A 27,520-nucleotide genomic window follows, 5' to 3' on the forward strand; every position below is an offset into this window, starting at 1 on the left:
AGCGGATATCAAATTCCTGGAGTAATTGTGTGCAGTTTTCAAATTCGGTTTTGTTTTAGAACCTAGCTTACATGGCTCTGAAACAGTTTCTGTTCATAGCATAAGACTGACAGCAGCAGCCAAGTTGAGGATTTGTCTTTGAGAAACAGTTGGAAACTTCAGATCTTCTCTTTAGAAAAGTGCAGGGGTCACCCTTCTGGCCAAAATATCAGGGGGGCCATGATCCCCCTGAGGTTTTCCGAGAAATCTGTGGTTCAGAACCTTAGGTGAATTTTTCCTGAAATGAAATATTTTTGTGTAAAATCTATTTTCAGACTCCCTCTCTTCCTTCCCTTTTCTATCTTGTATTGGTTAGTTTTCTTTTCTCTTTCTCTTCTTTCTCTCTTTTTATCTTTCTATCTTTCCTCTTGTGTGTCTATGTGTGCGTGCATATTTTCCATCTTTGTCTTCTCTTGGCATGTGAATTAAGCAATGAGGTACTTACTTTGAGAATGAGCCCACCCATTTTCAGCAAGAGTAGTTATTGCCTTTGCCAAGATCTTCCTGGGGCTGGGGCTGGTGCAAAGCTGGCTTGTATCAGCAGCTCTCAGACCTTTTTTTTGAACCCCCAGGGATTCTGTTCATGTGAATTATATCTGTGATTATGTGTCACCTTAATAATTGAAACAGAAATATAAAAAGATGTGTATTAACTCATTTGAAGCGAGCATTGGTTATATAGATAATTTTTCATTTTTCCCTCTAAAAATTGTGGGATGAAAGCCATGGTTACATATTTTTGCAAATGTGTATGTCTTCTGTTTGTATGTTTTGAAAGATTTATTTATTTACTTAAGAGACAGAGAAAGTGATCTTCCGTCCACTGGTTTACTCCACTGAATGTCTGTGATTGTCAGCTCTGGGTCAGATTGAAGCTTGGAATAAAGAGCTTCACATGAGTCTCCCATGTGAGTAGCAGGAGCCCAAACACTTGACGAATTGTCTGCCGCTTTTCCCGGGTCATTACTTAAGAGCTGGATTGAAAATGGAGCTGATGGGACATGGATAGGTCCTGTTATGGGATGGATGGTTTATTTGCTGTACTCTAAAACTGGTCCCATTTTTATTTTTAGTATTAAATTTCAAAAGCAGAAGGAGAGAAAGAGAACCCCTATCAGTTTGTTCAGCTAGTTTGTTTTCCAAATGCCCACGGTTTCTGGGACTAGGACCGGGCTAAAACCAGGAACCGCGTCTCCCACACAGATGGCAGACATGACCATTTGAACCATCATCTGCTGACTCCTCAGGTGCCTGCTGGCAGGAAGCTAGATTAAGGAGCTGGCTGTATCTTCAAACTCAGGCATCACATCACAGGACCTGAGCATGTTAACTGACCTCTCAACCACCAAGTCAAACTGCCTGGTTTTGACTTGTTACCAGTCACTGGGGTCTCGTCTGCTCCTGCTTCCACTGTCTCGCAGTGTGCCCTTTGCTGGGTCTGGGTGAGTAAAAGCTGGCCTTTCACAGATAGTTGGAAAGAGAAGGCCTTTCGGGACCTTTGAGAGCTGCTCATTTATGCTAATGTAGGCCAGGACAGTTCAGGCTTTTGAAAAACACATTCTGGATGTAACACCTGGAGGAAAGCTGGTGTTCCTTAGCTAGCACTGTGTCCCAGCCATGTGCAGCCATGAGCTTCACAGGAGAAGGGCTGACTCTGGGAGGTCAGAGCCCTTGGGATAGGGAGGGGAAACCCTGTGCATGCTGCAAGGAATCCAGGCTGCCATGGAGGGCTGACGGGGTCTCACAGTGCCTAGTAGAGAACTTAGGAAATGCCTGACAGGCGCACTTCGTTATCCCAGCCTAGGTGGTGGTAGACTACTCATTGATGGCGTGTCTGGCTTGGGCCATGATACAGTCCAATGTTTCTCTTAACTTCTCTACTTAAGAAAAAAAAATTAGCTCCAGTTGCCTGTATGCAAGACATAATCAAAGTGGACTTGTTGAAGGTTACATGCTTAAGTTTTCTAGCTGAGACTGATTTTTCATCTCAACTTCAGCTGTGCGGAACCTGGGCAATGACTAACCCTTCAAATCAAACTAAAATATATTCCATGAGGAACTGTTTTGCTTGTTCTGACATTTGGTGGAAAATGAGCAGCAGTAAGTTTATTCAACAATTACTTTTGAAGTGCCTATTCCATGCTAAGCACTATTCCTAGCACTTGGGATGCATCAGGGATTCAACACCCGTAAGCTCGTGGAGTTGGGGAGAGTGAAGAGGGAATGTCCAAGCCCCATATAGGGAGCTGCTGATCTGCTATGAGTGAGGAAGATCAGGTTGTGGGGCTTGTGGTGCAGAGGTTTTTTATTTTTTTTTTGAAGATTAGTTATTTGAAAAACAGAGTTACACAGAGGGAGATCTCTCTCATCCACTGATGAACTCTCCAAATGTCTGCAAAAGTCAAACAGCTAGGGCTGTACCAGGCTGAAGCTAAGAGCCAGGAACTCCATCCAGGTCTCCCACATGGGTACCAGGGACCCAAATATTTGGGCCATCTTTTGTTGTTTTCCCAGGTACATTAGCTGGAAACTGGATTAGCCAGGATTTGAACCAATATTCATGGGTTGTCAGTGTTGCAGGTGGCAGCTAAACCTGTTGCACTTTAATACTGGCCCCAAGGATGGCAGTGCCTTGGGCTGATCAAGGTGAATCCTCTAGGGAGGGTACACTTGCATGGGATTTGAAGGTGAAGAGGGCCTTGGCTATTGAATTGTAAGGCTGGGGTTTTCTCAGAATATTCCAGGCACGGTGAGGAGTTCAGTGTGGCTGGTGGGGCTGAAGCAGGAAAGGGAAGATGCTGAAAAGACATTGATCTGGCAGTTGGAGGAGGGAAAGGGAAGGCTTGCAGCAGTAGCAAAGGAGAGACATGAGTGTCCTGGAAATAGGGGAGATGGGGTTATGTCCTGGGGATATGTTCCACAGTTCCTCTGATAGGAAGGTGCAGGGGAAAATGACTTCAGCAAGGACATGAAATCCTCACCTTTCAGGAGATACCTGTAGCATCATTGACTTACCTGGAGTTCCTTTGTAGAAGTAGTTGGACTTTCCATTCTATGCACTGTAATGGAGAGGCCATGTAAGTCACTTCCATTGGGATTCACTAAGAAGAAGGAAAACATAGAAAGGCATGGGGAAATTGCTTTGGGAAAGAAGAGAAAAAATAAAGTTGGTTTCCTATTTCTAGTAAATCAGGAATGGTAGTTAGTAAACATGTCTAATAATTACTGGTTTATAGTGTAGATAGCATCACTGTTTTCTTTACATATTGTACTGGTTTTTGAATGCGAAAATGAGTTACAAGCCTAATGAGTATTAGGGCTTGCTCTGCTTGTCTGTTTTTCTGATTTTTTGTTTGTTTGTTTGTTTGTTTTTTAAGGTCTTTGAGGGAGAGTGTTCTTCCCTCTTGTTGCCAGAAACTAGTACCCGAGCTCAGGCAGCACCTTTTCTCCCTGGGCTGAGGTGTGACTCAAGCCAACGATGTGCAGCACAGTAATTGTAGTTAACATTCTGGAGCAGCTGCTGTGTCCTGGCTACAGTTCTAGATGCTTTTCTTGGTTCACCTCACTCACAGCATGTTGCTAGTGTCATGCTAAGTGGACACTAGTGCAACACCCATTATATAGATGAGGAAACCAAGAAGCAAATTGATTTGGAGTGGACTATTCCGAGATCATCAAAGGAGTGCAATGCAGTGTGTACTAGAGAGAGAAAACTGGGCACCAACATTAGTAAAAATGTAACTTCCTTGCCTAAAAAATGGGATTGTAATGGAGACTGGGATAATATAGCTAAGGAGATAGTAGGAACACCAACCTTTATATGAGTTTAGGTAGCATAGACTGATAGACGATGATAAGACAAAGATGATAAGGGTGTGTGTGTGTGTGTGTGTGTGTGTGTGCGAAAGAGAGATGGGGTGGTGAGAGAAAAGTGGGCAAAAGAAGAGGAGAGGAAAAGGAGAGAGAATAAGAGTGTGTGTAGGCAGGATGCTAACATTTTATGCAAAGGAACAATATGATAACTACAGGAGAAACATTTTAGAATGTAACCATACAGAAATAATTTTAATTCTACCATTCCACAAGTCAGAATTTTTTGACTGTACTGCAATTCAGGGCATTCTGCACTAGTGCATTTGCCTTCTCTGCACAGCTGTATACATTAAAGCCAAGCTGGATCCATCAGGGAAATGAGTGATAAAAAAAAAAAAGAAAGAAAAACCAACTTTATCATTTCATTCATTAAAACTACATGTGGTCAATTAACTCTGCTGGTCCTGAATTTTCCCAGTCTTGGCACTTCATGGCTACTTTTCAGAATTGTGCCTATACATTATTAATATGGAAAAAACTGGGCTTTGGGGTATTTGTGAGTCTCTTGTCAAAACAACTTGAGCTTTTTTACAATGTGTCATTAGTTCACATTCATGCTGGGCAACACTATGGTTTTCAAAGCAGCAAAAAACAGGCTTTGAATTTGCATCTTGTGTCCCCCATGCGAGTACAGCAACTCATTGAAGCATTTGTTGCCCGGATAAAATGGCTAGGAAACATCTTGCCCTGCAGCTGTTGCATATTTCAGGCTAGAGTGAGCCACTTGCACAGCCAGAAGTGAAGTGTATACATACATTTTGGAAAACTGTGAGTGGAAACTAGTAGTGCTCTGAAAAATGGCCTGGGAGGATTGTCCTGCGAGAAGAAAATTTTAAAAGCCTGGAGTAAACATTTAGCTCACATTGGTTAGGACTCCACATTGATGTTCCACATTATTTCCCCCACTCCAATTCCTGGTTCCAGCTTCCTGCTAAAGTCGACCTTGGGAGGCAATAGCTGGATTCCTAGATGTTCTCTTTTTATTTTCTTATTATAATTTATAGTTCTGTGACATGTTAGCTACTAAGTTGCTCAACTAGATGAGAAAGAACATACCTTGCGTTTGCTTTAAAGGCTGCTGAGGCTCCTGGGAGAGCGTTTCCCTGAGGCCAGTCTGCGTTTTCTTTTCTTCTTTTCCTTTCTCTTCTTTCTTTCTGTTCGTGTGTTTTTTGTTTATTTCTTTATTTATACAATACAGAGAACTGATTCCATGCATCTCTAATATGCAATTTGAAGTGCTTAATTATAATCTCCCCTTTTCTTAAAAAGAAAATCTTTTTAAAGATTTATTTATTTTTATTGCAAAGTTAAACATATAGAGAGGAGGAGAGAGAGAGACAGAGAAGAAGATCTTCTGTCCATTGCTTCACTCCCCAAGTGACTGCAATGCGTGGAGCTGCACCTATCTGAAGCCAGGAGCCTCCTCGGGGTCTCCCTTGTGGTTGAAGGGTCCCAAGGCTTTGGGCCGTCCTCAACTGCTTTCCGAGGCCACAAGCAGGGAGCTGGATGGGACGTGGGGTTGCTAGGATCAGAACTGCTGCACATACGGGATTTCGGCACAGTGAAGGAGAGGTCTTCTAGCCACTAGGCTACTGTGCTGGGCGCTTCAAAAGTTTTGTAGCAACATACTTTATAGTCACAGACTTAATCCTGCACTAAATAAAGAGTTCAACAAATAGGCTACTGTTTCACAGGCGTACAGACAAGAGCTATAAACAATAATCACATCTCAAGATATCAATTTCATTGCTATGCAGCATTTTCTGTTTCCTTGGTTCTGGGAGGAGTAGTTATTCACAGGTGCTTGTGGGTATGGGGCGAATCAGTTGTCTCAGGTGTGACATGGTCTTGAGACTGAGATAGGTAGTAGGAGGGCTTCTCCCCCAAAATGACCATGAGCAGGTCTGCATCATGAGCAGGGAAATGAAGAAGAGTATCCAAGGGGCTCATCCCCATTGCCCATGGGCTTCATGGGTAATTAAGAATTGGGGCTCAGCAGCCAGCCTGTGGGTTGGGTCGCTTATGCCTCTGAGTCTAATTAACCACTTTAAGTGGAGTCATCTTGAATCATGATTTCAGAGCATTTCCCAGTCATTACACGGGTATACACCAAGTATGTGAGTTCAGCTGGACCCACAGGCCTCTCCTCAGAGTTGTCCCTTCTTTGTGCGGTTGGGTGAGTTGAACATATACCGAACGTGAGCCATCGCAGGGGAAAAGCAGTCGTTAGCATGAGCAGATGTTCAGGTCTGACCCGGAGGTGAGTGTCCGCAGAGGCTCTAACTCTTAGTTGAAGTAGAGAACGAGACAGAGCGTTCTGTACAAGGGCATGTGGCGCAGAGCAGTGAACTGTGAAGAGATGCACTCTCAAGAGCTGAGTCTCCTCCTTGTCATTCCAGCCACACTCAGGTTTTCGCTCTTTACCAGGCTAATAAAAGAGTGATCGTTGAATTTTTGCTGTACAAATCAGAAGGCCTTGTTGATAAACTAAGGGGTGAGAAAATTTAGGTAGAACCTGGACAGGTGGTGCTTGGAGCTGAGTCCTGAAGCCACCAGTTACCCTAGTGGTAAAGGTCTCTGAGTCACTGTCTGTCACTGGGTGACTTTGTGAGCTCTACCATCCCCATCTGTTGATCTCTGAGAGCATTTTGGGGGGAGCTCTTCTTCTGGAATTTGAAGATGCCTGGCACAGACTCTGTGCTAAAGTCTCTGCCAGGGAACAGCAATGTTAGCTCTGTCCCATTGCCTTATCTGAGAGTTGCAGCTTTCTGTTCTGCATGTCAGGGGAGGGTTCTTAAAGCTGATTCCTTCCTGCCTACCTTCCCTCATGACTTGTGGTTATCTTGAACAACCAATGATTTCCAAATTTCCTTATTGTCTTAAGTGTACTATGAAGCATATAATAAATATCTTTGCCAGGGAGAAGTGTCGGTTGACAGCAGTGTTTACGTGGTTGTGGAGGGGATTTTTTTAAAGATGTATTTGTTTGAAAGTTATAGTGTATGTACACATGCACACACACACACACACAGAAAGAGAGGTGGGGGGGGGATCTTTCCTCTGCTGGTTCATTCCCCAAAAGGCTGCAATCTCCTGAGCTAGGCCAGTGTGAAGCTAAGGACCAGGAGCTTCTTCCAGGTTTTCTATCTGGGTGCAGGAGCGTGACTTGGACCATCTTCTGCTGCTTTCCTAGGCACATCAGCAGGGAGCTGAATAGGAAGTGGAAGAGCTGGGATTTGAATCAGCACCCATATGGGATGCTGGTGCTGCTGCTGGCAGCTTTACCTACTGCATGTCAGTGCCAGCCTTGAAGAGAGGATTTTTAGGGTCCATTGTGACCATCTATGGCTGTCAGTAGGCTCAAGAGTAATAGCAAAGAGGCTACAAGTTTCTTTGTCCACGCATAAGTCAGCCTAACTCACAGGAGTCTATAAACTCCATTTGAGATGATTTGACCCTGCGTTGCCTCTTTAGCTGCCTCCTGCCTCTATCCTGTCACGCCTCCCTGCCTTTTCTCATCTCTGGCTTGAGCCTCTTGGGCTGCTCACGTAGTATGTACTCATGATGAGGGCGAACTTTGCATGTTTCTGAGCTGGTTTGAATGAGACTCCCTGGAGGCAAGAGCACGGTGTCTGGGCTGCATGATAGTACAGTATCACTTTGTGGTTTGACTTGCCTTACACTTTGCCTCTCAGCAAAGATCAGAGCCACAGCTTTTGTTTCTGTGCCATTCCAGGTAGTTTTAGATGTTTGAACCATAATTATCTATTTATCAAAATAAAGGTTCAAAAGAAAGTCATCCCCCAGTTATGTATTTCTTTGTCATCTTTTTATGTCAAGAGTCATGTCCCAGTTTTCTTCCTTTGAGAAAAACCAGTCTTCTTCCTTATCCATAAGACTGTTGAGCTGTCCTGTCCAATGTAGCTGTCATTATCCTTCCTTGATTACTAGCATTATTTAATTATTGTTTATGGAAATGCCTATGGCACTTTAGAGCAATTAAGATTCTGCTTTAAGAACAGACCTGTCTATTCCGGAAATGTTCAACTTGAGAGCAGGGGCCGCTATGGAGGCTCCAACTGTTTTGAACTTGGGAATTGATACCCACAGCATCTTGGCAGTTGCCCTAAGCTGTCACTTGGCCCAGGGGCAGTTAGTCGCCTGCTTCAGGCTCCTAGCATCCTGTGGTTTTGAAAGGGCAAGGTAATTGGAGAGCCCACATTGAAGCTGTGGGCCCCACAGACTTCTCGAGTACAATGCAGAGTGAGAGATTGTTTTCAAGAAGCGAAGCCGATCAGGGCATGAGGACTGTTGCCTGCTCCCAGGATTTGGGGCCATGCTGGGTGAGTGGTTGAGTGGGTGAGCCGGTGCAATAATGATCTCGTTAGTCACTCTATCATAAAATGGACTCCTGAACAGGCCTTTTATTATTCTCATTGCTTTTAATAAAAGACCATCAGCTGTAAGCATCCAGTTATCTACCCTAACCCCCATCCTGCAAAGCAGTTGACTAGTCTGCATGCTGTATGTCTCTATGAAAGGTGTGAGGTGTGGAGCTGTCAGCATGGCTGTGCTTACGTATCCGTAGCTGATTTGCTGGTTAGTTAATGATCTAAGTCAGGTAAATGGTAAGGTCTCTGAAGTGTTCCTTGTTTTTTGTTTTATTTTTGTACTTCTTGGAAGTTCCAAATAACATGTCCTGCTAGACAGTGAAGGCTCCAGGGGGATGTTTCTGCCTGCCAGCTGGGGCAGAGGAGCTAGTCCGGGCAGCCCCTGGGAGTGGCCACCCTCCAGGTTTCCTACTGGACAGCAGGCAGCTCTGGTTTTCTTCTATGACATGTGTCTTTTCTCTCTCTTTGTGCTCCCAAGGATGTTAACACAGGTGAAGGCAGTGAGTTTGCGGACAGTGGGATTGAAGGGGCCACCACAGACACGGACCTGCTGTCCAGGCGCTCCAATGCCACCAACTCGAGCTACTCGCCACCCACTGGCCGTGCCTTTGTGGGCAGTGACAGCGGCAGCAGCTCCACTGGGGATGCAGCTCGCCAGGGGGTATATGAGAACTTCCGACGGGAGCTGGAGATGAGCACGGCCAACAGTGAGAGCCTGGAAGAGGCCGGGTCTGCGCACAGCGACGAGCAGAGCAGCGGTACCCTGAGCTCGCCTGGGCAGTCGGACATCCTGCTGACCGCCGCGCAGGGCACGGTGCGCAAGGCAGGTGCCCTGGCCGTCAAGAACTTCCTGGTGCACAAGAAGAACAAGAAGGTGGAGTCAGCCACCCGCCGCAAATGGAAGCACTACTGGGTGTCACTCAAAGGTGAGGAGGTTCAGCCAGGATGTGCCAGGTACCTGTAGGTGTGCCCCACGCTGAGTCTGCATGTTCTGCTCTGCTTTTTGTTAGCCTCTTCAATGATCAGTTGCTTTCTTTTAAAAATAAAGGTTCTGATGTCTAGACTGTTATGTTTATGAAATTACTCTTACAGCCGAGAAACTGCTAGTGAGTATGGGTATGTTTAGATGCCTGCAGGGATGTATGTATTCCTGTACTTTGTTTTCTTTAAACATTGTACATGTTGCTATTTACTGTTATTTTGTATCCATCTGTGAATAGTGTCTAAGTATTTTGGGGCATCTGTCTGCATCTTTCCAGGTAGTGTAGACATTGTAATCATTGTAACAGCTTTGTGAGCTCTGTTTAAAAGCTCTTCTTAGTTACAGTTCAAAGAGTTTTTGTCACCAGTTCGATTTGAAACAGAGTTAGTAGGTGGCAGGGAAGATTGGTTAGTAACATACAGAAGAGGACTCAGGAGGAAGCAGCTTGGGCTTGTCAGCTTGGTGGTTCAACTAGACCATGTTGTTTTGCTGTGGTTGGTGTGGGGTTCTGCTCAGTGAAGGGAAGACATGTTCAGAAGGGGCTGGGTGAGGAGGTGTTCATTACTGCTGGTGTCAGCTGTTCCTAAGATGCTTAATAGGACATAGGTCTCTACATGTCGCAGAGATCCACAGTACAAGGCCAGAACCCATACAGATCTATATTTCCCTGCCACCTGTCAGACGGGAACCATCGGAGGCTTTTCCTATGAAGTTACCTAAAGGTGCAGCTCCTTCCCTCTGGTCTACTCTTCCTGGACCGTTGTCTTTTGGTGGTTTGGTGTAGTGGTCCTGCCTGTGATACATAGACGTTGATCCCGGGGGACTGGCTGTGGCCTGCTATTGCTTCCTCTGGGGAAGGCACTTGCAGGGTTGTGTCTGCAGGTCCTGGATCATGCCAGAGGCACCACAGTGATGAAATGGGGTGAGATAAGGGAAAGGCCCCTCCCACTTCTACTGCCTGCTGCTCCCCTTGGTATACATAGCATGGGACACTGACCTTCGGTTCTTTTAGCAGCCCCTTTTATCAGTAAGTGGTTGGAACTTCAACAGCCTGATCTAAAGATCACAATCACCGGGGTTACCACAGACTTGTGATGTGAACTCAGCAGGTGAGTTACATCCCAATCATGCAGGCTACAAACTCGAGATGAAGGTGTTGTTGAGGTTGATGTCCTTTGAGACCTCTCTCCTGGCCCTTAGATGGCTGGGTCTCCTAGTAGCCTCATGTGGCCTACCCAGTCTGCCTATCTAGATCCAAATTCCTTTGCTGTGAAAGGGTGCCACCTTTATACCCTTATATATTAATTCTCAATAGAAGTGATTTTTTCGGGCAGGTTAGGGCTTCGAGATAGGACTTTGGGAGCACACAGTCCTACCTGTCAAAGGTTCTGAAGTTATGATTTAAAGCAGCTGCCCGGGTGATTCTTACTCAGAGTTTGAGAACAGCCGTGGAAGTGTCATAGAATGAAAATAAGTGAGGAACTTTGTGAATTTGGAATATAGTGGAAGGGGTTGTTTTACTCCTGCTTTTCCCTTAGGCAATAATGATGCAGGAAGTCCAGGTGCAGGTGTGTGGGAGAAGGGAGCCTGCCAGCCCGTTAGGGGTGGGAGCCTTCCCTGTCTCGATGACCCACATCTGGCCGACAGACTCTGTCAGGATGCAGGTGAGGAACTCAGAACCACTGAACCCGTGGCTTCTGGGTCCTGATGGCTTTGCTCATCGCATGTTGACATTCTCGGGCTTTGTCCTTGCCCCTCGAAAAGCCAGGCTGGATGCTGACTTTTTCCTAGCAGCCCTGGCATCTTGAAAAGTGAGAAAAGCACCCAAGGACTGTGACACAGAAATTTACCCGCTGAGATTTTCCCCCCCCCCCGCATTAGACAAAATGCTTAATTAAGAAAAAAGAAGAAAGATTGCATCTAGAATTAGTCTCTGGAGTGTCTCCATGGACAGTTCAAGAACATGCAGACCACGTTCAAATGGAAATTAAAATCACCAATTTTTTATCAGGGAATGCGTATTCCCGGAACTCACATGAGTCTTAAAACTGGAACGGATTGATTATTTAGTAAAAATCTGATCTTGGCTGCCTACTATTGAGAAGGGTTCTAAGCCAAGATTGAAAAGTTATGAAAACTACTTGGGAAAACCTGGCACTGCTCAGTGTGTAGATATCCTAGGACTTGGGGATGGCCTCTCCTTCATTCCCTACCCTCAGACTCATTTCTCTGTTCTCACTGATGTTCTCATCACTGCAGTTGAATTACTCATGCAGGTTCCTTCAAGCAGGATTTCTCACCACGGTGCTATTGGCATTTTCCAGATAGTTCTTGCTTGTGAAGGCTGTCCCAGGCCTTGCCCTCCAGGCCACTGCCTACTAAATTCCAACAGCACCCCGCTTCCCCGCAAGTCGTGGTAACCAGTAGTGTCTCCAGACATCATCAGTTTGCTTTTCCAGAAGAACTTCTTCTTTGGAGTCCTGATTTGGAGGAATATAGTCTCCCTTGGGCACTTTTGTTTGCTTTTTTCATCTCTAACCTGTTACTATAAAGCTTGAGACTATGAAATACAGATGACTGTGCTGTTTGGGTAAGTGTAACTGAAAACTTTTGTGACTTTTTTTTTTTAATTTATTGAAAGAAGAGTGAGACAGAGGGAGAATTTTCCATTCGGTGGTTCAGTTCCCTGATGGCTATAATGGCCAGGCTGGGCCAAGCCAAAGTCAGGAACCAGGAGCTTCCTTCAGGTCTGCCATGTAGAAGCAGGATTCCAAGGCCTTGAGCCATTCTCTGCTGCTTTCCCAGGTCAACAGCAGGGAGCTAGATTCAAAGTGAAGCTGCTGGGACTTGAACCGGCACCCATACGGGAGAGCAGCACTGCAGGAAAATTAGCTTGCTTTACCGGCACACCAGCCCCTTTGATCTTTAAAATCATTAAGTGTCGCTGGCCAGCAGCTACACTAAAAAGATGAGGCATACTCTGAGGGTCTGGGAAACGCCGGAACTGCAACCGAACCCCTCACTGCCAAAAGCGGCTGAGTTTAAATCCTTATCTCCACTCCGCTGTCCCCATTGGTCTAAGCTTTCCTCTTCCGCTTCTCCAGCCCTCTTTCCGCCACCCTTCTTGCCATATTTCTTCCTGTACTTTTGGCTTTCTCCGTTCTTGGCCCCGTCTCTCCGTCCTGCTTTTGCTGTTTCTGTCTGTATCCCTCGTTTCTACTTTCTCTCTGGCACCCTTCCTCCTGCCCGTTTTCCTTCTCTCTTGTCCCGTTTTCTGTCCCTCCGTCCCAGTCCGTCTGTCTGTCATCGTTCCCTGTCGTCTAGCTTTTACCGGCTGCTTTTGTATCATTCTAGTCCAATCACTTCTCCCCATGGGTCCACTTGGCGCTATGTGATAGGCCAGTAATCACAGCGAGGGCATTAGCCTATTCCTGTGACTTCCTGTTTACCTGCTGGTGAGACCGACTCCACCTCCTGGCCCTGGGCCAGCCGCCATCTTGCAACGACCCCTATCAATCCCACAGCGGCTTCAGCATCCTGCTCCCCACAATTAAGGTTAAGGGATAAAGCACTTAAGGAGACTACTTAACATGTATAAAATGATCTGTATGCAGGCCCGGCATGGTAGCCTAGCAGCTAAAATCCTCGCCTTGCATGCTGTGGGATCAGAAATGGATGCCAGTTCTTATCCTGGTGGCTCCACTTCCCTTCCAGCTCCCTGTTTGCCTGGGAAAGCAGTCAAGGATGGCCCAAAGCTTTGGGACTTTGCACCTACTTGGGAGAACCAAAAGAGGCTCCGGGCTCATGGCTTCAGCTCTGGCTGTTGTGGCCACTTGGGGAGTGAATCATTGGATGGAAGATCTTTCTCTCTCATCCTCTCTATATACTGACTTTTCAATAAAAAATAAATAACTCTTTCAAAAATATGATCTATATGTAAGCTTTAAACCTGGAAGTTAAAAAGCTGAACTATTAAAACTTTCAAACAGTAAATGCCAAAAGACTTTATTTTCAAAAATTCATATGTATTTGAAAAAGCTAAGAGAGAATCTTCCACCTTCTGGTTCACTCTCCAAATGTCTGAAATAGCCAGGCCTGGGTGAAGCTGAAACCAGAAGGCTGGAATTCCATCTGGGTCTCCCACATGGATGGTGGGAACCAAGCACTGGGGCCGTTTTCTGCTACTTTCGCAGCATATGAACAGGGATCTGGAATGGAAGTGGAGCAGCCAAGAGTAGATCCATTACTCTTACAGGATGCTGGTTTTTTTTTTTTTTGCAGGTGGTGGCTTAACACACTGCACCACAACACTTGCCCCAAGACTTTATCTTTAAACATGCATGAGCATAAGGCTTTTAAACAATAAGCAAATGTAATTGGGAGTAGAAAGATTGATGAGCGACCAGAATTATGGCAGTAAGGTGATTATGCAGTCCAAATGCATAGAATGGGGGCTTAGACATGAAGCCATTGCTCAGATTGTGCCAAGGGAAAAAATTTGACATGTGTGGCAATGTATACCAGGATGCCGCATTCAATTATGTTGCCTGCAACAGCTGTTACATGATAACATGATATATTATGGCCTAGGAAAAATTAACTGTGAACCAATGTGACTTTTCATTTGATGTACATCATTGATATTACTAATTGCTTATGAGAAAATGTGCTTTACAGACTCATATTGTAGCAGAGTAGATGATATTTTCAAGGGCATCTCAGTTCCCATAAAATGTGACACTTGCCTGTGGTAAGGAAGATGATGAAAACTAAGTAGCTTAGATTGAAGTTAAACATGAAATTGTACCTAGGCTTCTAGAAAATTGATTGTAATTAGTTGAGAGTAAGCCTCCGAGCGATTGCTATTGAAAAGGAACTTCAAGTTTAGGCAGGGACAGGTGAGTTCTATTGAAACCACCTTGGCACACACCTACAAAATAGTTTTGTTATTGATTAAGATCTGACATGAAAAGGAAATCATTTGATTCCTTGTCCAGTACTAACAGCTGGTATCACAGATTGTTTTCTCCAGGAATATAGGCATATGGTTACATATCACGTTAGAGAGTCGTTTAGGAGTTAACTCCAATGGGATCAGTGCTGATTGCAGTCCACATCTGGCATGGAGAGCCACGTTGGCAGTCACCACTGAACAGAAGAGCCACAGGATCGCTCTCTGCTCATGAGGATGGCTAGAATAAAGCAGAGAGTAGCCCTGGCTGGTTTAGAAACTAGTGTTGCAGGGTGCGAGCGAGATCACACCAGACATGTCTAAGGTTATTAAGGAGTCTTTATTAATCAAGCTTGAAGACAACAGAGCACAATAGCAAATTACAAGTCCGTGCAGCAAGCCACCTAATCATAAACCAACCAATCATAATCCCAAAAGAAACAAATGGTCATCATCCATAAGTCCATCCATTAAGCTGAAAACCTATGTCCCTGCTTCCCCAACAACATATGTTATCCTAAGAGACAGGCAACAAATAACCTGGACACACTCACAAAGAACCTGGACACACTTACAAAGAACCTGGACACACTTACAAAGCTGCAAACATTCGCCTTCCCCTGGCTTCTCTGCCCACATTCTACTACTGCTAGGCGTCACCCCTCCTGGAACTCCAGATAGTAAACAGACCAGAAACAACAGTATTATAACCATTGTCCCATCTAAGCAGTACACAGGGACCATGCTCAGGGGATTACCTGTCCTGGGTCAGGCAAGAGTTGAGGTGCCAGAGTAATGGAAGCACCTGGCCAGAAAAAGAGTGAGAGCCCCTGCTTCATGGGCCTTTTAAAAGGGGCTTGTGAGGGGAGTGGTTACACAACAATGCAAAACCATCCCCTCTCAGTTGATAGGTGAGTCACAGGTAGGCAGGAGCGAATACCTAAGTGTTGTGGGCTAAAGAGTTCATTAGTGCTTGTTAGGATGGGCAGGAACAGGAACTGGACTTGTAGCTAAAAACACCCAGACTAATTGGACTTCCAATATCCTGGCTCATTTAGGATGTGGGGGAAGTGGCTGAGGATGCAATTACTATTCCATTGTGTAGGACCCACCTTCAGGACAGAGGTTGGGGGACACAGCCAGATTTCATTTGCCCACTGTCAATGGGTGCTGGCTATCACAGGCTGTACCCCATAACACTAGGAGTTCAGATCTCTGCCTTTGTCTAGGCCCATCTAAGACATGAGTGCTTGCAGGATCCTACCCCTTTATTTTTTAGAATCAACAACTTTGTTTCTGCCATTTCCTGCTGACATGTCACAGGTGTTCATTATCACTGCGGCAATAGCACTCAGCATTCACACAGACCCCTTGTTTCCTCAGGGTGCACACTGGTTTTCTACGAGAGTGACGGCAGGTCGGGAATAGACCACAACAGCATCCCCAAGCATGCCGTGTGGGTGGAGAACAGCATCGTGCAGGCTGTGCCGGAGCACCCCAAGAAGGACTTTGTCTTCTGCCTCAGCAATTCCTTGGGCGATGCCTTCCTGTTCCAGGTCGGTTGGTCACTTCCTTTGCAGAGCGTTTCGTTCCTCGGCAGCAGTGCCTTCTCATCTCTGTATACCCAGCCTTCCTTTTCCTTTGAGTGGTAGATCCATCTGCTGTTCATGATAGAAGCGGACGTGGCAGTGAATGACAAGATAAGCGTTGTGGAATTCCAGTGTTGCAACACCTCACCTAGTTGCTTTTTATTATTATTATTTTCATTGTTTTCCATGAGAGTTTTTGGGCTTAGGGCTTCTCTGTTTACCGTCTGACCTCCCTTCACCTTCTCCTTCCACCGCTTTCCCCTTTTATATTATACAGCAGTATAGTTACGAGTTCAACGTTCTGCAACATTCCAGCAACAGCTAAAGGTTCAACATTCTGATACCCACTCGCACCATGCCGTTGTAGACAAAGACAAAGGTAGAAAATCTAGTGCCATAGTATTGAGGTATAGTGAACTGTTTCGCTGCCAAGTACTCCTTTTATTCGGGAGTGGAAATGCAGGCTGCAAAACACCTGCACTTCCGGGTATGCTAGCCTCTACTATACAATTTATTAGTGGGAATATATGTGTATGCTTGTTCACCTAAACATCTATTTTTTTTTCACATTTTGCATGAAGGTTGCCTTATATCAGTACATATAATATCTGTCCTTTGGGGATTGGCTTGTTTCACTGAGCCTAATGGTCTCCAGCTGGTACCGTTTTGTTACAGATGGTAGAATTTTGTTCTTTTTATTGGCTGAGTAGTATTCCGAAGTTTCTTTATCCATTCTTTGAACAGGCAGCTGGGTTGTTTCCATGTCTCGGCTGTTATGGATTGTGCTGCTGCACATATAGGGTTGCAGGTTGCTTTCTCAATGCAGTTTTTATTCCCAGGAGTGGGATAGCTGAGTCATACTATAGGTCAATTTCATGTCTTAAAACTCGCCATATTGACTTCCATCGTGGCTGCACTAGCCTAAACCCCCACTAGCAGTAGAGTAAGGTTCCTTTGTCCCCACATCTTTGCCAGCAGATGTTGTTAGTAGGTTTCTGAATGTAGGCCCATCTCCCTGGAGTTAGGAGCAACCACAATGTTATTTTTATTTGTACTTCCCTAATAGCTAGGTAGACTGAGCATTTTTCCATATGTCTATTAGCCATTTGAATGTATTCGTTTGAAAAATACCTGCAGGTTTCCTTCTCCCATTTCTTCACAGGGTTGTTTGTTTTGCTGCTGTTGAGTTTCTGAAGCTCTTTGTAAACCTAGATATTGGTCTCCTATCAGTTGTATAGTCTGCAAAGATTTTCTCCCATTCTGTTAGTTGCTTCTTCGTTTTGTGGATCATTTGCTTTGTGTACTTAGAAGTTCCTTAGTTTGATGTAGTCCTGTTTGATTCTTTGTTTTGAGTTTGACTGCCTGTAGGTTTGGTGACTTTTCCAAAAAGTCTCTACCGTTATCTGTACCTTGTAGAGTGTTTCCTTTGTCTTCCTCTAATAGTTTGCTGGTTTCTGGGTGCAGATTGAGAAACCTCATCTAGTTTCAAACTGAAGTGCTGGTTAGTTAGATTTGAGAAACTGGCTCTGAATACCATCAACTAGATTCTTTTTTTAAGCTTATGTTCAATATCATTTGTGTAGCACTTTAGAAAGATCATGAACTCCCTCATGTAGACATGATTTGAGCTGTCAAAAATTTTTAGCATAACACCTTCTCTTCTAATATTAATCCTAAAATAAAATGATAATATTCTAAAATTATTGGCTATGCCTGAAGTTTCTCTTCCTCATCTTATCAAACCTTGTGTCTATAAAGTATGGATTTTTATCCTTTTGTTATGTCAGACTGTCAGATTTACTGCTTTGATTAGCAGGACCAAAACAGTGTATTCGTGCTGGGGGTCTGATATATGACACAGAGAACACATCTACCCAAGACTCACACTGGATAATCTCATTGGTTCTGTTTCAAGTTCACAGATTCTTTCCATTTGGCAACTCAGTTCTACTGTTGTTGACCGTTAGAATGAATACTGCTTTCTTTCTTTTTAAATAAACATTCTATTTTTTGTGTCTTGATGTTTTCTGTTGGTGATGTATCTTTTTTTTTTTTTTTGACGTCGTTTCCTTAAGTTCTCTGAATATATTTAAACTAGTTGGTTTATAGTCTTTGTCTAGCACATTCAGCATTTGTGCTTCCTTAGAGTTTCACTGAGTACTTTCTCTCCTGTACATGGACCAACTGTTATTGCTTCTTTGCATGTCTTGTGTTTTTGGTTGAACACCTGATGCATTGTAAGGAGGTCGTCTGTGGTTTGGTGTTGCCGGTGATTATTCCTCCCAGTGATGCTTCCTTTCTGTAGTATGTTGCTTGAGCTTTGTAGAACCTTTATGCTTTTTCATATGTGGCTGCTCATGCCTCTGCTTCTAGTTTTGTGGGACAATCAATGCTGACAGAGAATTCCTTAAATGACTAGAAGCCATCAGTCATCCAGTTTCCCAAGCACGTGTGCATGGTAAAACACACCTTCAATACTCAGGCATTTCAATTCTGTCTTAGCCTTTTCCTCTGCTTTTACAGAGCCTTTTTGGTCAATTAGAGGATGAGATTAGGATCTTCTCGGATATTGTCTACGTGTGTATGAGTTTCTAGGATTTTGTCAGAGCTTCTTGAAGTTCTCGATGGAACTTGTATTTCCCAGATTCTTTTCTTATTTCTTGGTCATCTTCCTAGTTGACCCCACTTACGATGCTACCTGAGCTAGCTATGATGTTCAACAGTTGTCACTGATTATTTCTTGCATATACCCCTGGAATGAAGATCATTTGCCTGAGTGATGTCTGAGCCAAGTTAAATAGCTATGACAACCTGTGAAATGGGTTTCTTAGGATCTGAAGGACAGATAATGCCAACTCTCTGAGAATTATGTATTATGAGAGTTTCAGACCTGTTCTACCCCTCTGGTAGTTGCCAGGCTGCTGGGTTTCATAAAATTGTGGGAATGGGGGATGGAGAAATGACTAACAGAGGATGTCATGAAATGTGCTGTACATAACTCAGATTCATCCATTTGACTTTGCTAAATAATCCTCAGATGGTTGGTTGCAAAACTCGGTTTTTAAAAGGTTGAAAAGTTGATTTTGATAGCTTCAGTTGATATTCTTCCTGCTTTAAAGAGGACTCTGTTTTGAAGGTTCTTTTCCATGGACATTTATGCTTTCCTAAGGATACTTTAGAGTTTTTGAATAGTTATGTCAGGGTGAACTATAACAGTCCCAGACCAACTGGGGCACGTGATGAACTTTCCATTGGTACATTTGAGTTGTGGGGGGACCAGTATCAGTGTTGCTATGAGCACATTTGTGCCTATTCCCAGGATACTTTTGTCTGCATTTCTCTTGGATATACACTTAGGAATGGCATTGCTGGGTCATGGAATAGGTTCAAGTTCAAGTTTACTGGATACTGCCAAGAAGTTTTCTTTTTTTTTTTTTTTTTTTTTTTTTAAAGATTTATTTTATTTTTATTACAAAGTCAGATATACTGAGAGGAGGAGAGATAGAGAGGAACTGGAGCTGCCGGGACCAGAACCAGCAGCCATATGGGATCAAGGCGAGGACCTTAGCCACTAGGCCACGCCGCCGAGCCCTGCCAAGAAGTTTTCAAATGATTAAAATAATTTATACTCTAATTAGAAGCCTCAGAAATTGAGCTTGTTGCTCATGCTTGGCACTAAGGTACTCTCAGATCCTTTTTGCCCTTGTAAGCTATTTTCACGTTTAATGACCATACTAATACCATTCACTTTAGCGAAGTGCTCATTTCTTTATTTGCTCATTTTCCATTGACCTTTCTGCCTAAATGAAATTTGCTGCTTGTTGTGTATTTTGTAAATTATCTTTGTTTTATTATATTTGTTTCAGGTATTTCTACACTCATTCTTGCTTTTTCACGTCTGTTTTTTCACATTTGCTTTTTCACCACTGTTATAGTCAAGTTTTTAATTTTAATGACTCATGCTTTGCTTAAGTGCTCTGTATATCTTTTCTAAGAAATATGATAATCCTTTAGAAAGTTCATGAGAAATTGAAATTAAAGATATTTTTATGTAACATATTGAAATTAATAAGGATCTTCAAAATGTTAGGAAAATTGGGCCCCGTGGTGGCCTAGCAGCTAAAGTCCTTGCTTTGAACATGCTGGGATCCCATATGGGCGCCGGTTCTAATCCCAGTGGCCCTGCTTCCCATCCAGCTCCCTGCTTCTGGCCTGGGAAAGCAGTCGAGGATGGGCCAAAGCCTTGGGACCCTGCACCCGCGTGGGAGACCTGGTAGAGCTCTAGGCTCCTGGCTTTGGATTGGCTATTGCAGCTGCTAGGAGAATGAATCATCTGATGGAAAATATTTCTCTCTGTCTCTCTTCCTCTCTCTATATCTGACTTTGCAATAAAAATAAATAAATATTTTTTTAAGTTAGGAAAATGTATATTAGGAGACCACTATGAATGAATTTAATTTGTTGTACCAAAATAGAAGCATCTTTCAATTCCTTTTATTTGAAAGTGAAGTGACAGAGAAAGGAAGAGACAAACAAAACAATCTTTCATCTAATGGTTTGCTCCTGAATTGGTTGCAATGGCTGAGGCTAATCAAGACTGAAGAAAAGAATACTGGAATTCCAATCCAGATCTCTCGCATAAGTGACAAGGGGCTCAAGTACTCAACTCCTCCTCAGCTACTTTCCCAAGTATATTAACAGAAAGCTGGGTGAGGAGCATCAAACGTGGGCTTAACGTGCTGTGCCACAGTGCCAGACCGCCCCCCCCGCAACCCCCAATTTACATTTAGCAGAGAATCAATGGATATTTAGACCAGCAGTTAGGACACTGAGTAGAATGTCTGCATCTGAGTACTGGAGTTCAGTTCCCAGCTCTAGGTCCTGATTCAAGCCTTCTGCTAATGCAGTCCCTGGGAGGCGGCAGTGAGAGTTTTAAGTATTTGGTTTCCCGATGCCCACATTTTTCATGAACTTTTCAAAGTACCTTTGCATTCAAGGTCATGCAATTATTCTTTGATGTGATATTTTAACTTGTTTTTCTTGTTTGTCATAACTTTTTTACTTGGATATCTTGTGAAAACGCTTAATTATTCTGATAACACCAATAGTCATAGCGTAGTGATAGCAGCAGCTGGTATGTTTTACTGAGCCCTTATATATGCTGTCATCTTGAGCATGTTTTACAGTGTGGGTGCAGTTTAATCTCAGGACAGCACTTGTTGGGTTGTGTGTTCGTATTTTATACCATTGTGATAGATTAATTTGGTAAAGCTGTGGTCTACAAAGCCTGATAACTGAACCTTAAGTTCTCGAGTATGAGAGTGGAATGTAAATCAAGTCTTTCTGTTTCCCAAAAACCTCTCAATGTGTAAGTATACTGCTTGTCCAGTTACTATCATAATTATTATTGATGTGAAGACTGATATCTGGTTCCTATTATAATTATCATTAAAGATTTATTTGTTTGAAAGGCAAAAATGAGAAAAAGTACGCGGGAAGAACAGAACTCTTCCATCTGCTGGTTCATTCTCCAAGTGGCTATAATGGCTGTGGTTGGAAGAAGAAGTGTCAACTATGTCTTCTCTGTGGGTAGCAGGTTCCTGAGTGCTTGGGCTGTCTTCTGCTGCTTTCCTGGGCACACTCACAGGGAGCTGGACCAAAAATGGAGCACATGTGACTTAAACCAGTGCTCATGTAGCATGGTAGCATCCCAGGCTTGGTTTAGGCTGCTATGCCATAGTGCTGGCCCCTACAAATAATATTTTTGATAAGGATACAGTAGAGAGCTGGCAATTATGGTGACAAGACATAAATTTTCTCTCAGCTTTAGGGTTAAGTCACTTACTGGGAGTATCTCTGATACTGACTTTTGTTGTCTCACTATCTAGGTTATATGGTTACTGATCAATTTCAGAATGGCCCCTTTTTACACACACATCTCTCGTACAGATACCATTTGGAAGGACTTTCTTGGCCGTAAAATTGCTAATAGACTCTCAATACCCTGTAGGTCACATTGAATCAAATTCTTTTGTAGCAACATAAGCCCTTATTCATGAAAACCTCAGAGTCTTCTTGTTATGGTGAAACTTTTATGCTGCTTATGTGGGATAGAGCACAAAATGAACCTTTTCAGAGGAAATTACTGCCGTTCAGGATCTGTGAAGGCATTCTGTGCCTTCTACTTATTGTAATCCACATAACTCCAGAGGGGTTGGATTTGAAAGAAACCTATGTGTGTAGGGGGTGAGGTTAAAGCAAGGCGGATCAGCCATGATTATGGAAATAATTTGTAGGTTATTCCAGCCCCGGGGTTCCATTTAGTGCACACAGTTCCCAGAGCCTTCCTGCTGTTGATTTGATGCAGTTACTCAGATACCCAGAGGTTTACCCAATGAAAGATTTTAGCAGAAGTAGAAGAGGGGTTTTGTGTGGGGAGGCAAAGAGTGTGAGCGTCAGGGTTGGAACAGCTGAAGGAGCGGTGCTGTGGGCCTGCAGACAGAGGCTGTCATCCCTGCATGCACTATTGCAATTAGATGTTTCTTTTGGTCAGAACAAGAGACACTGTCAGCCGCTTAGGAAGTGCAGCTTCCCATCTGGCTTTTGTTCTTCCACTATTTCAGCATGCCACAGGTCCCAAAACTCTATGACTTCTAGGATTACCTATCTTAATATTAGTTTTAACTCGTATATTAACTGCTTTGGAAATATAGCTACCATGCAGAGAAAGAAAAACATTGGTTGGGGTAGAAAAGCATGAGGTTATGTATTTGAAGGTATGTAGACAATGATGTATATTATCTAAGAGAGGATTGCTCTCTTAGGAAAGTTTTCCTGTGCAAAGGAAAGTTATTTGTGCAAGGGTGTTGCATACATACTACAAAGAGGCACCCATTAAAGGACAAAGAATGATATCTATAGCATTGTGTGAGGTTGGTGAATAAATGTAATTATGTCGTTATGTGTCTGACAGATAGCAGCAAATGCTCTTTAAGTGTTAGTCAGTTGCTATTTTTGTGAAGTAGCTAATTTTCTGTGATCCTCTTAAGTTTCTTTATGGAAACTGTGGCCTCATCATGAGGAATCTGCAAGTTCCATCTCCTAGGCTCTGAGGTTCTCTCTTTGAGGACCCTATGTGTTTGCTGTTAGACATCAGAGTTGCAGGTTATTAACACTTGCCCTGGACACAGATAGCCAGGTTGGGATACAATCTGGAAACTTTTCAAGGAAATATCAAGTAGATTTGGTAGAACAGACTTTAGGGGGGCTTCAGCACCTCAACTTGAAGGGAGCAGCCTCCCTGTCATTAAAGCTACAATATTAGTATTAAACAATAGTATTAAACAAAAGTATTAAACAATACTTTAAACGGTTCATGAAAAAATAGAATTTCAAATATGTTTGCTTTACAAAAAAGGTTGAAAATCAGGGACTTTTTGCACCAATGTAAACCTATGTTTTATGAACGGATTTATTTAGCTGAAAGCTAAATGAGGGAGAGATACAGAGATAACTTCTATCTGCTGGTTTACTCCCCTGCTGTCTGCAACAATGGTCTGGACTAGGGCAAAGCAGGGACTAAGGAATTCAATCCAGGTCACTCACATGGGTGGCAGAACCTAACTACTTGAGCTGTGGCCTGCTGCCTCCTAGGGTACACATTCACAGAAAGCTGGAATTTGGAGCAAGCTGAGTTGCACACTTGCGCTCTGATAGGGCATGGGGGAGGCCCAAGTGTGATCTGCACTGCTGAGCTCTATGCATGCTCCTCCTCCTATTCTTGTTTCTAAGTGTGCTGAGGACTTGCATCTTGCCTTCTGTATGATCTCCCCTCTACAGCCTGTGCTGTGACTCCGCAATGCTGATATCAATTTGTTTAATTTAGTAGAAACTACATCACACTGGACTCCTGCTGAGGTATTGGCACCTAACTTCCCAACATCACTCTCAGCCAGCAAGATAGTTCCTGTCCAAAGTTATTTGTCTTTTCTTTTTTTCAATATCTGAACGCGAAACTGAAGTGTTATCTACCTGAAATGTTTTCCATGTGTTATTTGTCTTTCTGTTGAATCTGTTGAAGTCCATTTGGATCCTAAAGTGATCTTCCCTGGTGCTTGTCTCCCTCTTGGCTTTGCGTTATCGCAGATGTGACAAGGTGAGCATGAGGTTGTACTTCCTTTGGTTGGTTTTTATGCTGACTTGATCTCTAGCTGAATCCTGCTTTCCCAACACCACAGATGATATCCCTGCCGCTAGCCAGCTGCTTGGGAATATTTATCTTTGGTTTTGGCATGGATTAGTTGTGGAAAGGGCCAAGTTTAGAATGTGTAGAGCCCCAGGCAGATATTTTTTGTGGGACCCTTATCGTCCATAGATCAGCTTGTCAACAGCATCTCATGTAGTCTAATGAACGAAATAGCAGATTCAGGAGGGTGGGAGTGAAGGATGGCACCAGAGACTCATGTGCAAATGCCTGGGGCATCTTACTAACACCACATAAGGTATGGAAGGGTAGAGGTCCTGAAAAGAAGTCCTTCCTGGAACCCATCTTTCAGGTACCAGAGGGGGAGGGCCCAGAGCCCAGGCAAAGGTTTCACTTGCCTAAGTCTTTGGAGGGGATAGAGGGAGAGAATGGATGTGAAAGTGCTGAGCACCAACAACATGACAGGCCTTTCTGCTGGCAGATAGGAGGTTTCCCTGCATAGGCCAGAAGCTCGGCACAGAGGCGGAATTGTGGCCAAGCTGGAGCTTGGTGCTTAGCTTGTATGCCATTAGGTATCATAATATCCTGCTGTGTTCCTTTTTCTGCCTGCCTGCCTGCCTTCCTTCTCTCCTTCCTTCTTTCTTTCCTCTCTCTTTTTTTGCTTTAAATTGATATTATATAAACAGGAGCACAAAGTTTAAACTAATATGAATGCACCTGTTAAACCAAACAAACCTTTCACTAGAATTATCTCTCTACTACTAGCCTCATTCCTGAGAGTCAACTGTGCCATACTCTCTTCACCATAGGCTTTGGTGTCATTATGGGATTCTTGCATTTGACCTCATTCCCAATGCTGTGCTTATATGCTATTCCCTAGTGTAGTGTAGGCATTGACAACTAATTGTTTTGCCGGATAAGGGTTTAGCTATGATTTGATAAATTCTTCCTTCATCTTTCTATACAGCTACATGAAAGTTTAGGGTGAAATTAGTAGCCTATCTTAGAAATTCTGTTACAACCTTGTCTTGCTTTATTTTCCTTTGCCATAACCAGTAATGTGTAATGTATAAAGAACAGGGGTTTGTTGAATTTGTGATTATCAAGACTGTGAAGTCCAAGAGCAGGGCACTGTCATCCAGTGGTGGCTTCCTGCTGCCTCATCATACTGCCCCATAGTGTGTTGGGGGGGTGCCATTTGGTGAGCTAATAGGAGAGGGTCTCTCTTTATCTGATAAGACCAGTGATACAGCCTTGGGGACATCACCTTCATGACCACATCTAATCCTGAAGGTCCTACCTCCAAATATGATTGACATGTGACTTAGGTCTCTAGCATGTGACCATTTCAGGCATATTCAAACTATAGCATCCTATAAATATTATCTGTTAAACCAAACAATATACTATGAATTTATTTCCATGAGCAGCTTTTGTTTTTATTTTCCTTCAATAGTTAGTGATTGCCTTTTGCTTTGATTTTTCCCAGCACAGTTTACTAATTTTCCCAGTCATGTAATGATATGTTCTAAACTTTCTCTGTGTTAGCCAATTACTCCCTTCTTCCTGGATCTCCTGTGCTCTTCCCTGGTCTCATGCTTAGTGGTCCTACCTCCTTCTGTAATTGCTGCTCACACATCTTCCTTTTTAATAAATTCCTTCTTATTCATCAAAATACACTGTGGCAACTTCCAGGAAAAAATGGTACACTCTTGAAAGTTTCCCTTCTGCTTTTTACTTGAATAATATTTCAGTAATCTAGAACTTTAGTTTGGAAAGCATTTCCTGTTCATTCAGTTATGTTTCTGAAAACACTCTCATTTCTGGTTCTTTATTTTCCTTACTTCCTTGTGTCAAATATTTAATATCATGTCCTCATCACTGGTGGGTTTATCCTTCACAGTGGTTTGCCTTCTGTTGATATTTTAATTTTGGTTTTGTTTTTATTCCAGAGCATTCTTTTTTTTCCATTTTTCTCTGTTAATTTCTGTTTTTTTTTTTTTCTTTTCCCTTTTCCTTTTGCCTGACCTCCCTTCCTTTTTCCTTGCCTCCATTCATCCCATTGCTCCATTATTATTGAAACCTGAGCTTGCAATTTTTCTTGTTTGAGGTTTTCTTCCTTTTCTGGGGAAACTATTTGGAGACCATATCTTCTGTGTCAGGCATTGCTTCTCTTTTCTCCTGATATATTTTTTTTCTGTGCCTTTTAGACTCTCATCAAACATCTGGTGATTCTTGGCTATATGAGCATACTTGATGTGAGCTACCAGAAAATTATTTAGTTGTCATCTGTGTGCAGTGGCAATGACTGGGGGCTTTCCTAGCATAAGCACATGGGAAGTTGCCTTTTTGAGTAGGGACCCCAGATGACAATATGTGTTGGTCTTTTCTTTGGGACTGCTCATTTCCCAAAGGTGAATATTGCCATTGCCATTTATGGGCCATTTGTTCATGTCTGTGGCAAACAGTTCTCAACTCTTGTGCCTGGATCCTGAGTTCTCTAGCTCCCTTTCTGCAATGAATGAGCCTGGAATGGTTGGTAAAAGTGAAGCAGAGGGTGGGGAAGAGTTCAGTTGCATGACTTTCTCTGGTAGAGGAAGGGAACTTCATAAGTTCTCTATGTAAAAATTAAATCAACAGTTTCATTAACAACATGAATACAATTTTCATTTAATTAAAAAGTTATTCTCATTTTATTTGGAAGGTAGAGACAGAGACCCAGACTACCCACTGGTTTAATCCCAAATGCCTTCTACAGATAAGGCTGGACTAGACCAAAGCCAGGAGCCCAGAATTCCATCCTAGTTGGCTACATGGTCTCAACAGCTCAACTACTTGAGTCATCATCTGTTTCTCAAGCTATACATTAGCAGGAAGCTAGAGAGAAATGGAGTATCTGGGACATGAACCCCCGCCCCCTTTTTGTTTGTTCCAACTTTTATTTATTTGAAAGGCTGAGAAAGAAAGGTTGTCCTTTCCCCAAATGCCCACAAGACCCAAAGGAGCTCCATTCTGGTCTTCTGTGTGGTGGCAGGCACCAAAGTACATGAGCTATTACCTACTGCCTCCCAGTATGCATTAACATGCAGCTACACTGGAGACAGAGAAGCTAGGACACGGACTCTTAAACAATGAACTTGATTCTCACATGAACCCAGCATCCTAATGTGGGATGCAAGAGTCCCAAGCTATCACTTTAACTCTGGCTCCAAAAGCCCCTGCCCCCTCACTAAAATAAACTTTAAAATATGATCAACAATCAACCAAAAAAGAGTCATTAAAGAATTCACCCAGAAAGTTCATTTCCATGTAGCCTCTTAAACAACTAACTTTATTCTCTTTTGTTCTTTTGAAATGAAAAAGTTTGACCCACTTTGCAATTATTCTTTTGCTTCTATAAACTTAAATTATGCAAAATGTTAGTGTGCTAGACCTGGCACATATTCTCTAGTATTTCTCTAGGTTAAAACGAATCTCCCTTTTCCTGCCACT

At 43.2% G+C, this 27,520-nt stretch overlaps 1 protein-coding gene across 5 annotated transcripts in view; it reads left to right on the forward strand.

Annotated features, from left to right (window-relative positions):
- TIAM1 (TIAM Rac1 associated GEF 1) overlaps nucleotides 1-27,520 on the forward strand; it is a 198,360-nt gene that overhangs the window by 71,239 nt on the left and 99,601 nt on the right. For all 5 annotated transcript variants that reach the window (XM_058661716.1, XM_058661717.1, XM_058661713.1 and 2 more), the window contains 2 exons: nucleotides 8,782-9,229; nucleotides 15,620-15,792. In XM_058661716.1, coding sequence (XP_058517699.1) covers nucleotides 8,782-9,229; nucleotides 15,620-15,792 — 621 coding nt within the window. The remainder of the gene's footprint in view (nucleotides 1-8,781; nucleotides 9,230-15,619; nucleotides 15,793-27,520) is intronic.

Source organism: Ochotona princeps, chromosome 3 (assembly GCF_030435755.1).
Source record: "Ochotona princeps isolate mOchPri1 chromosome 3, mOchPri1.hap1, whole genome shotgun sequence".
NCBI lineage: Eukaryota > Metazoa > Chordata > Mammalia > Lagomorpha > Ochotonidae > Ochotona > Ochotona princeps.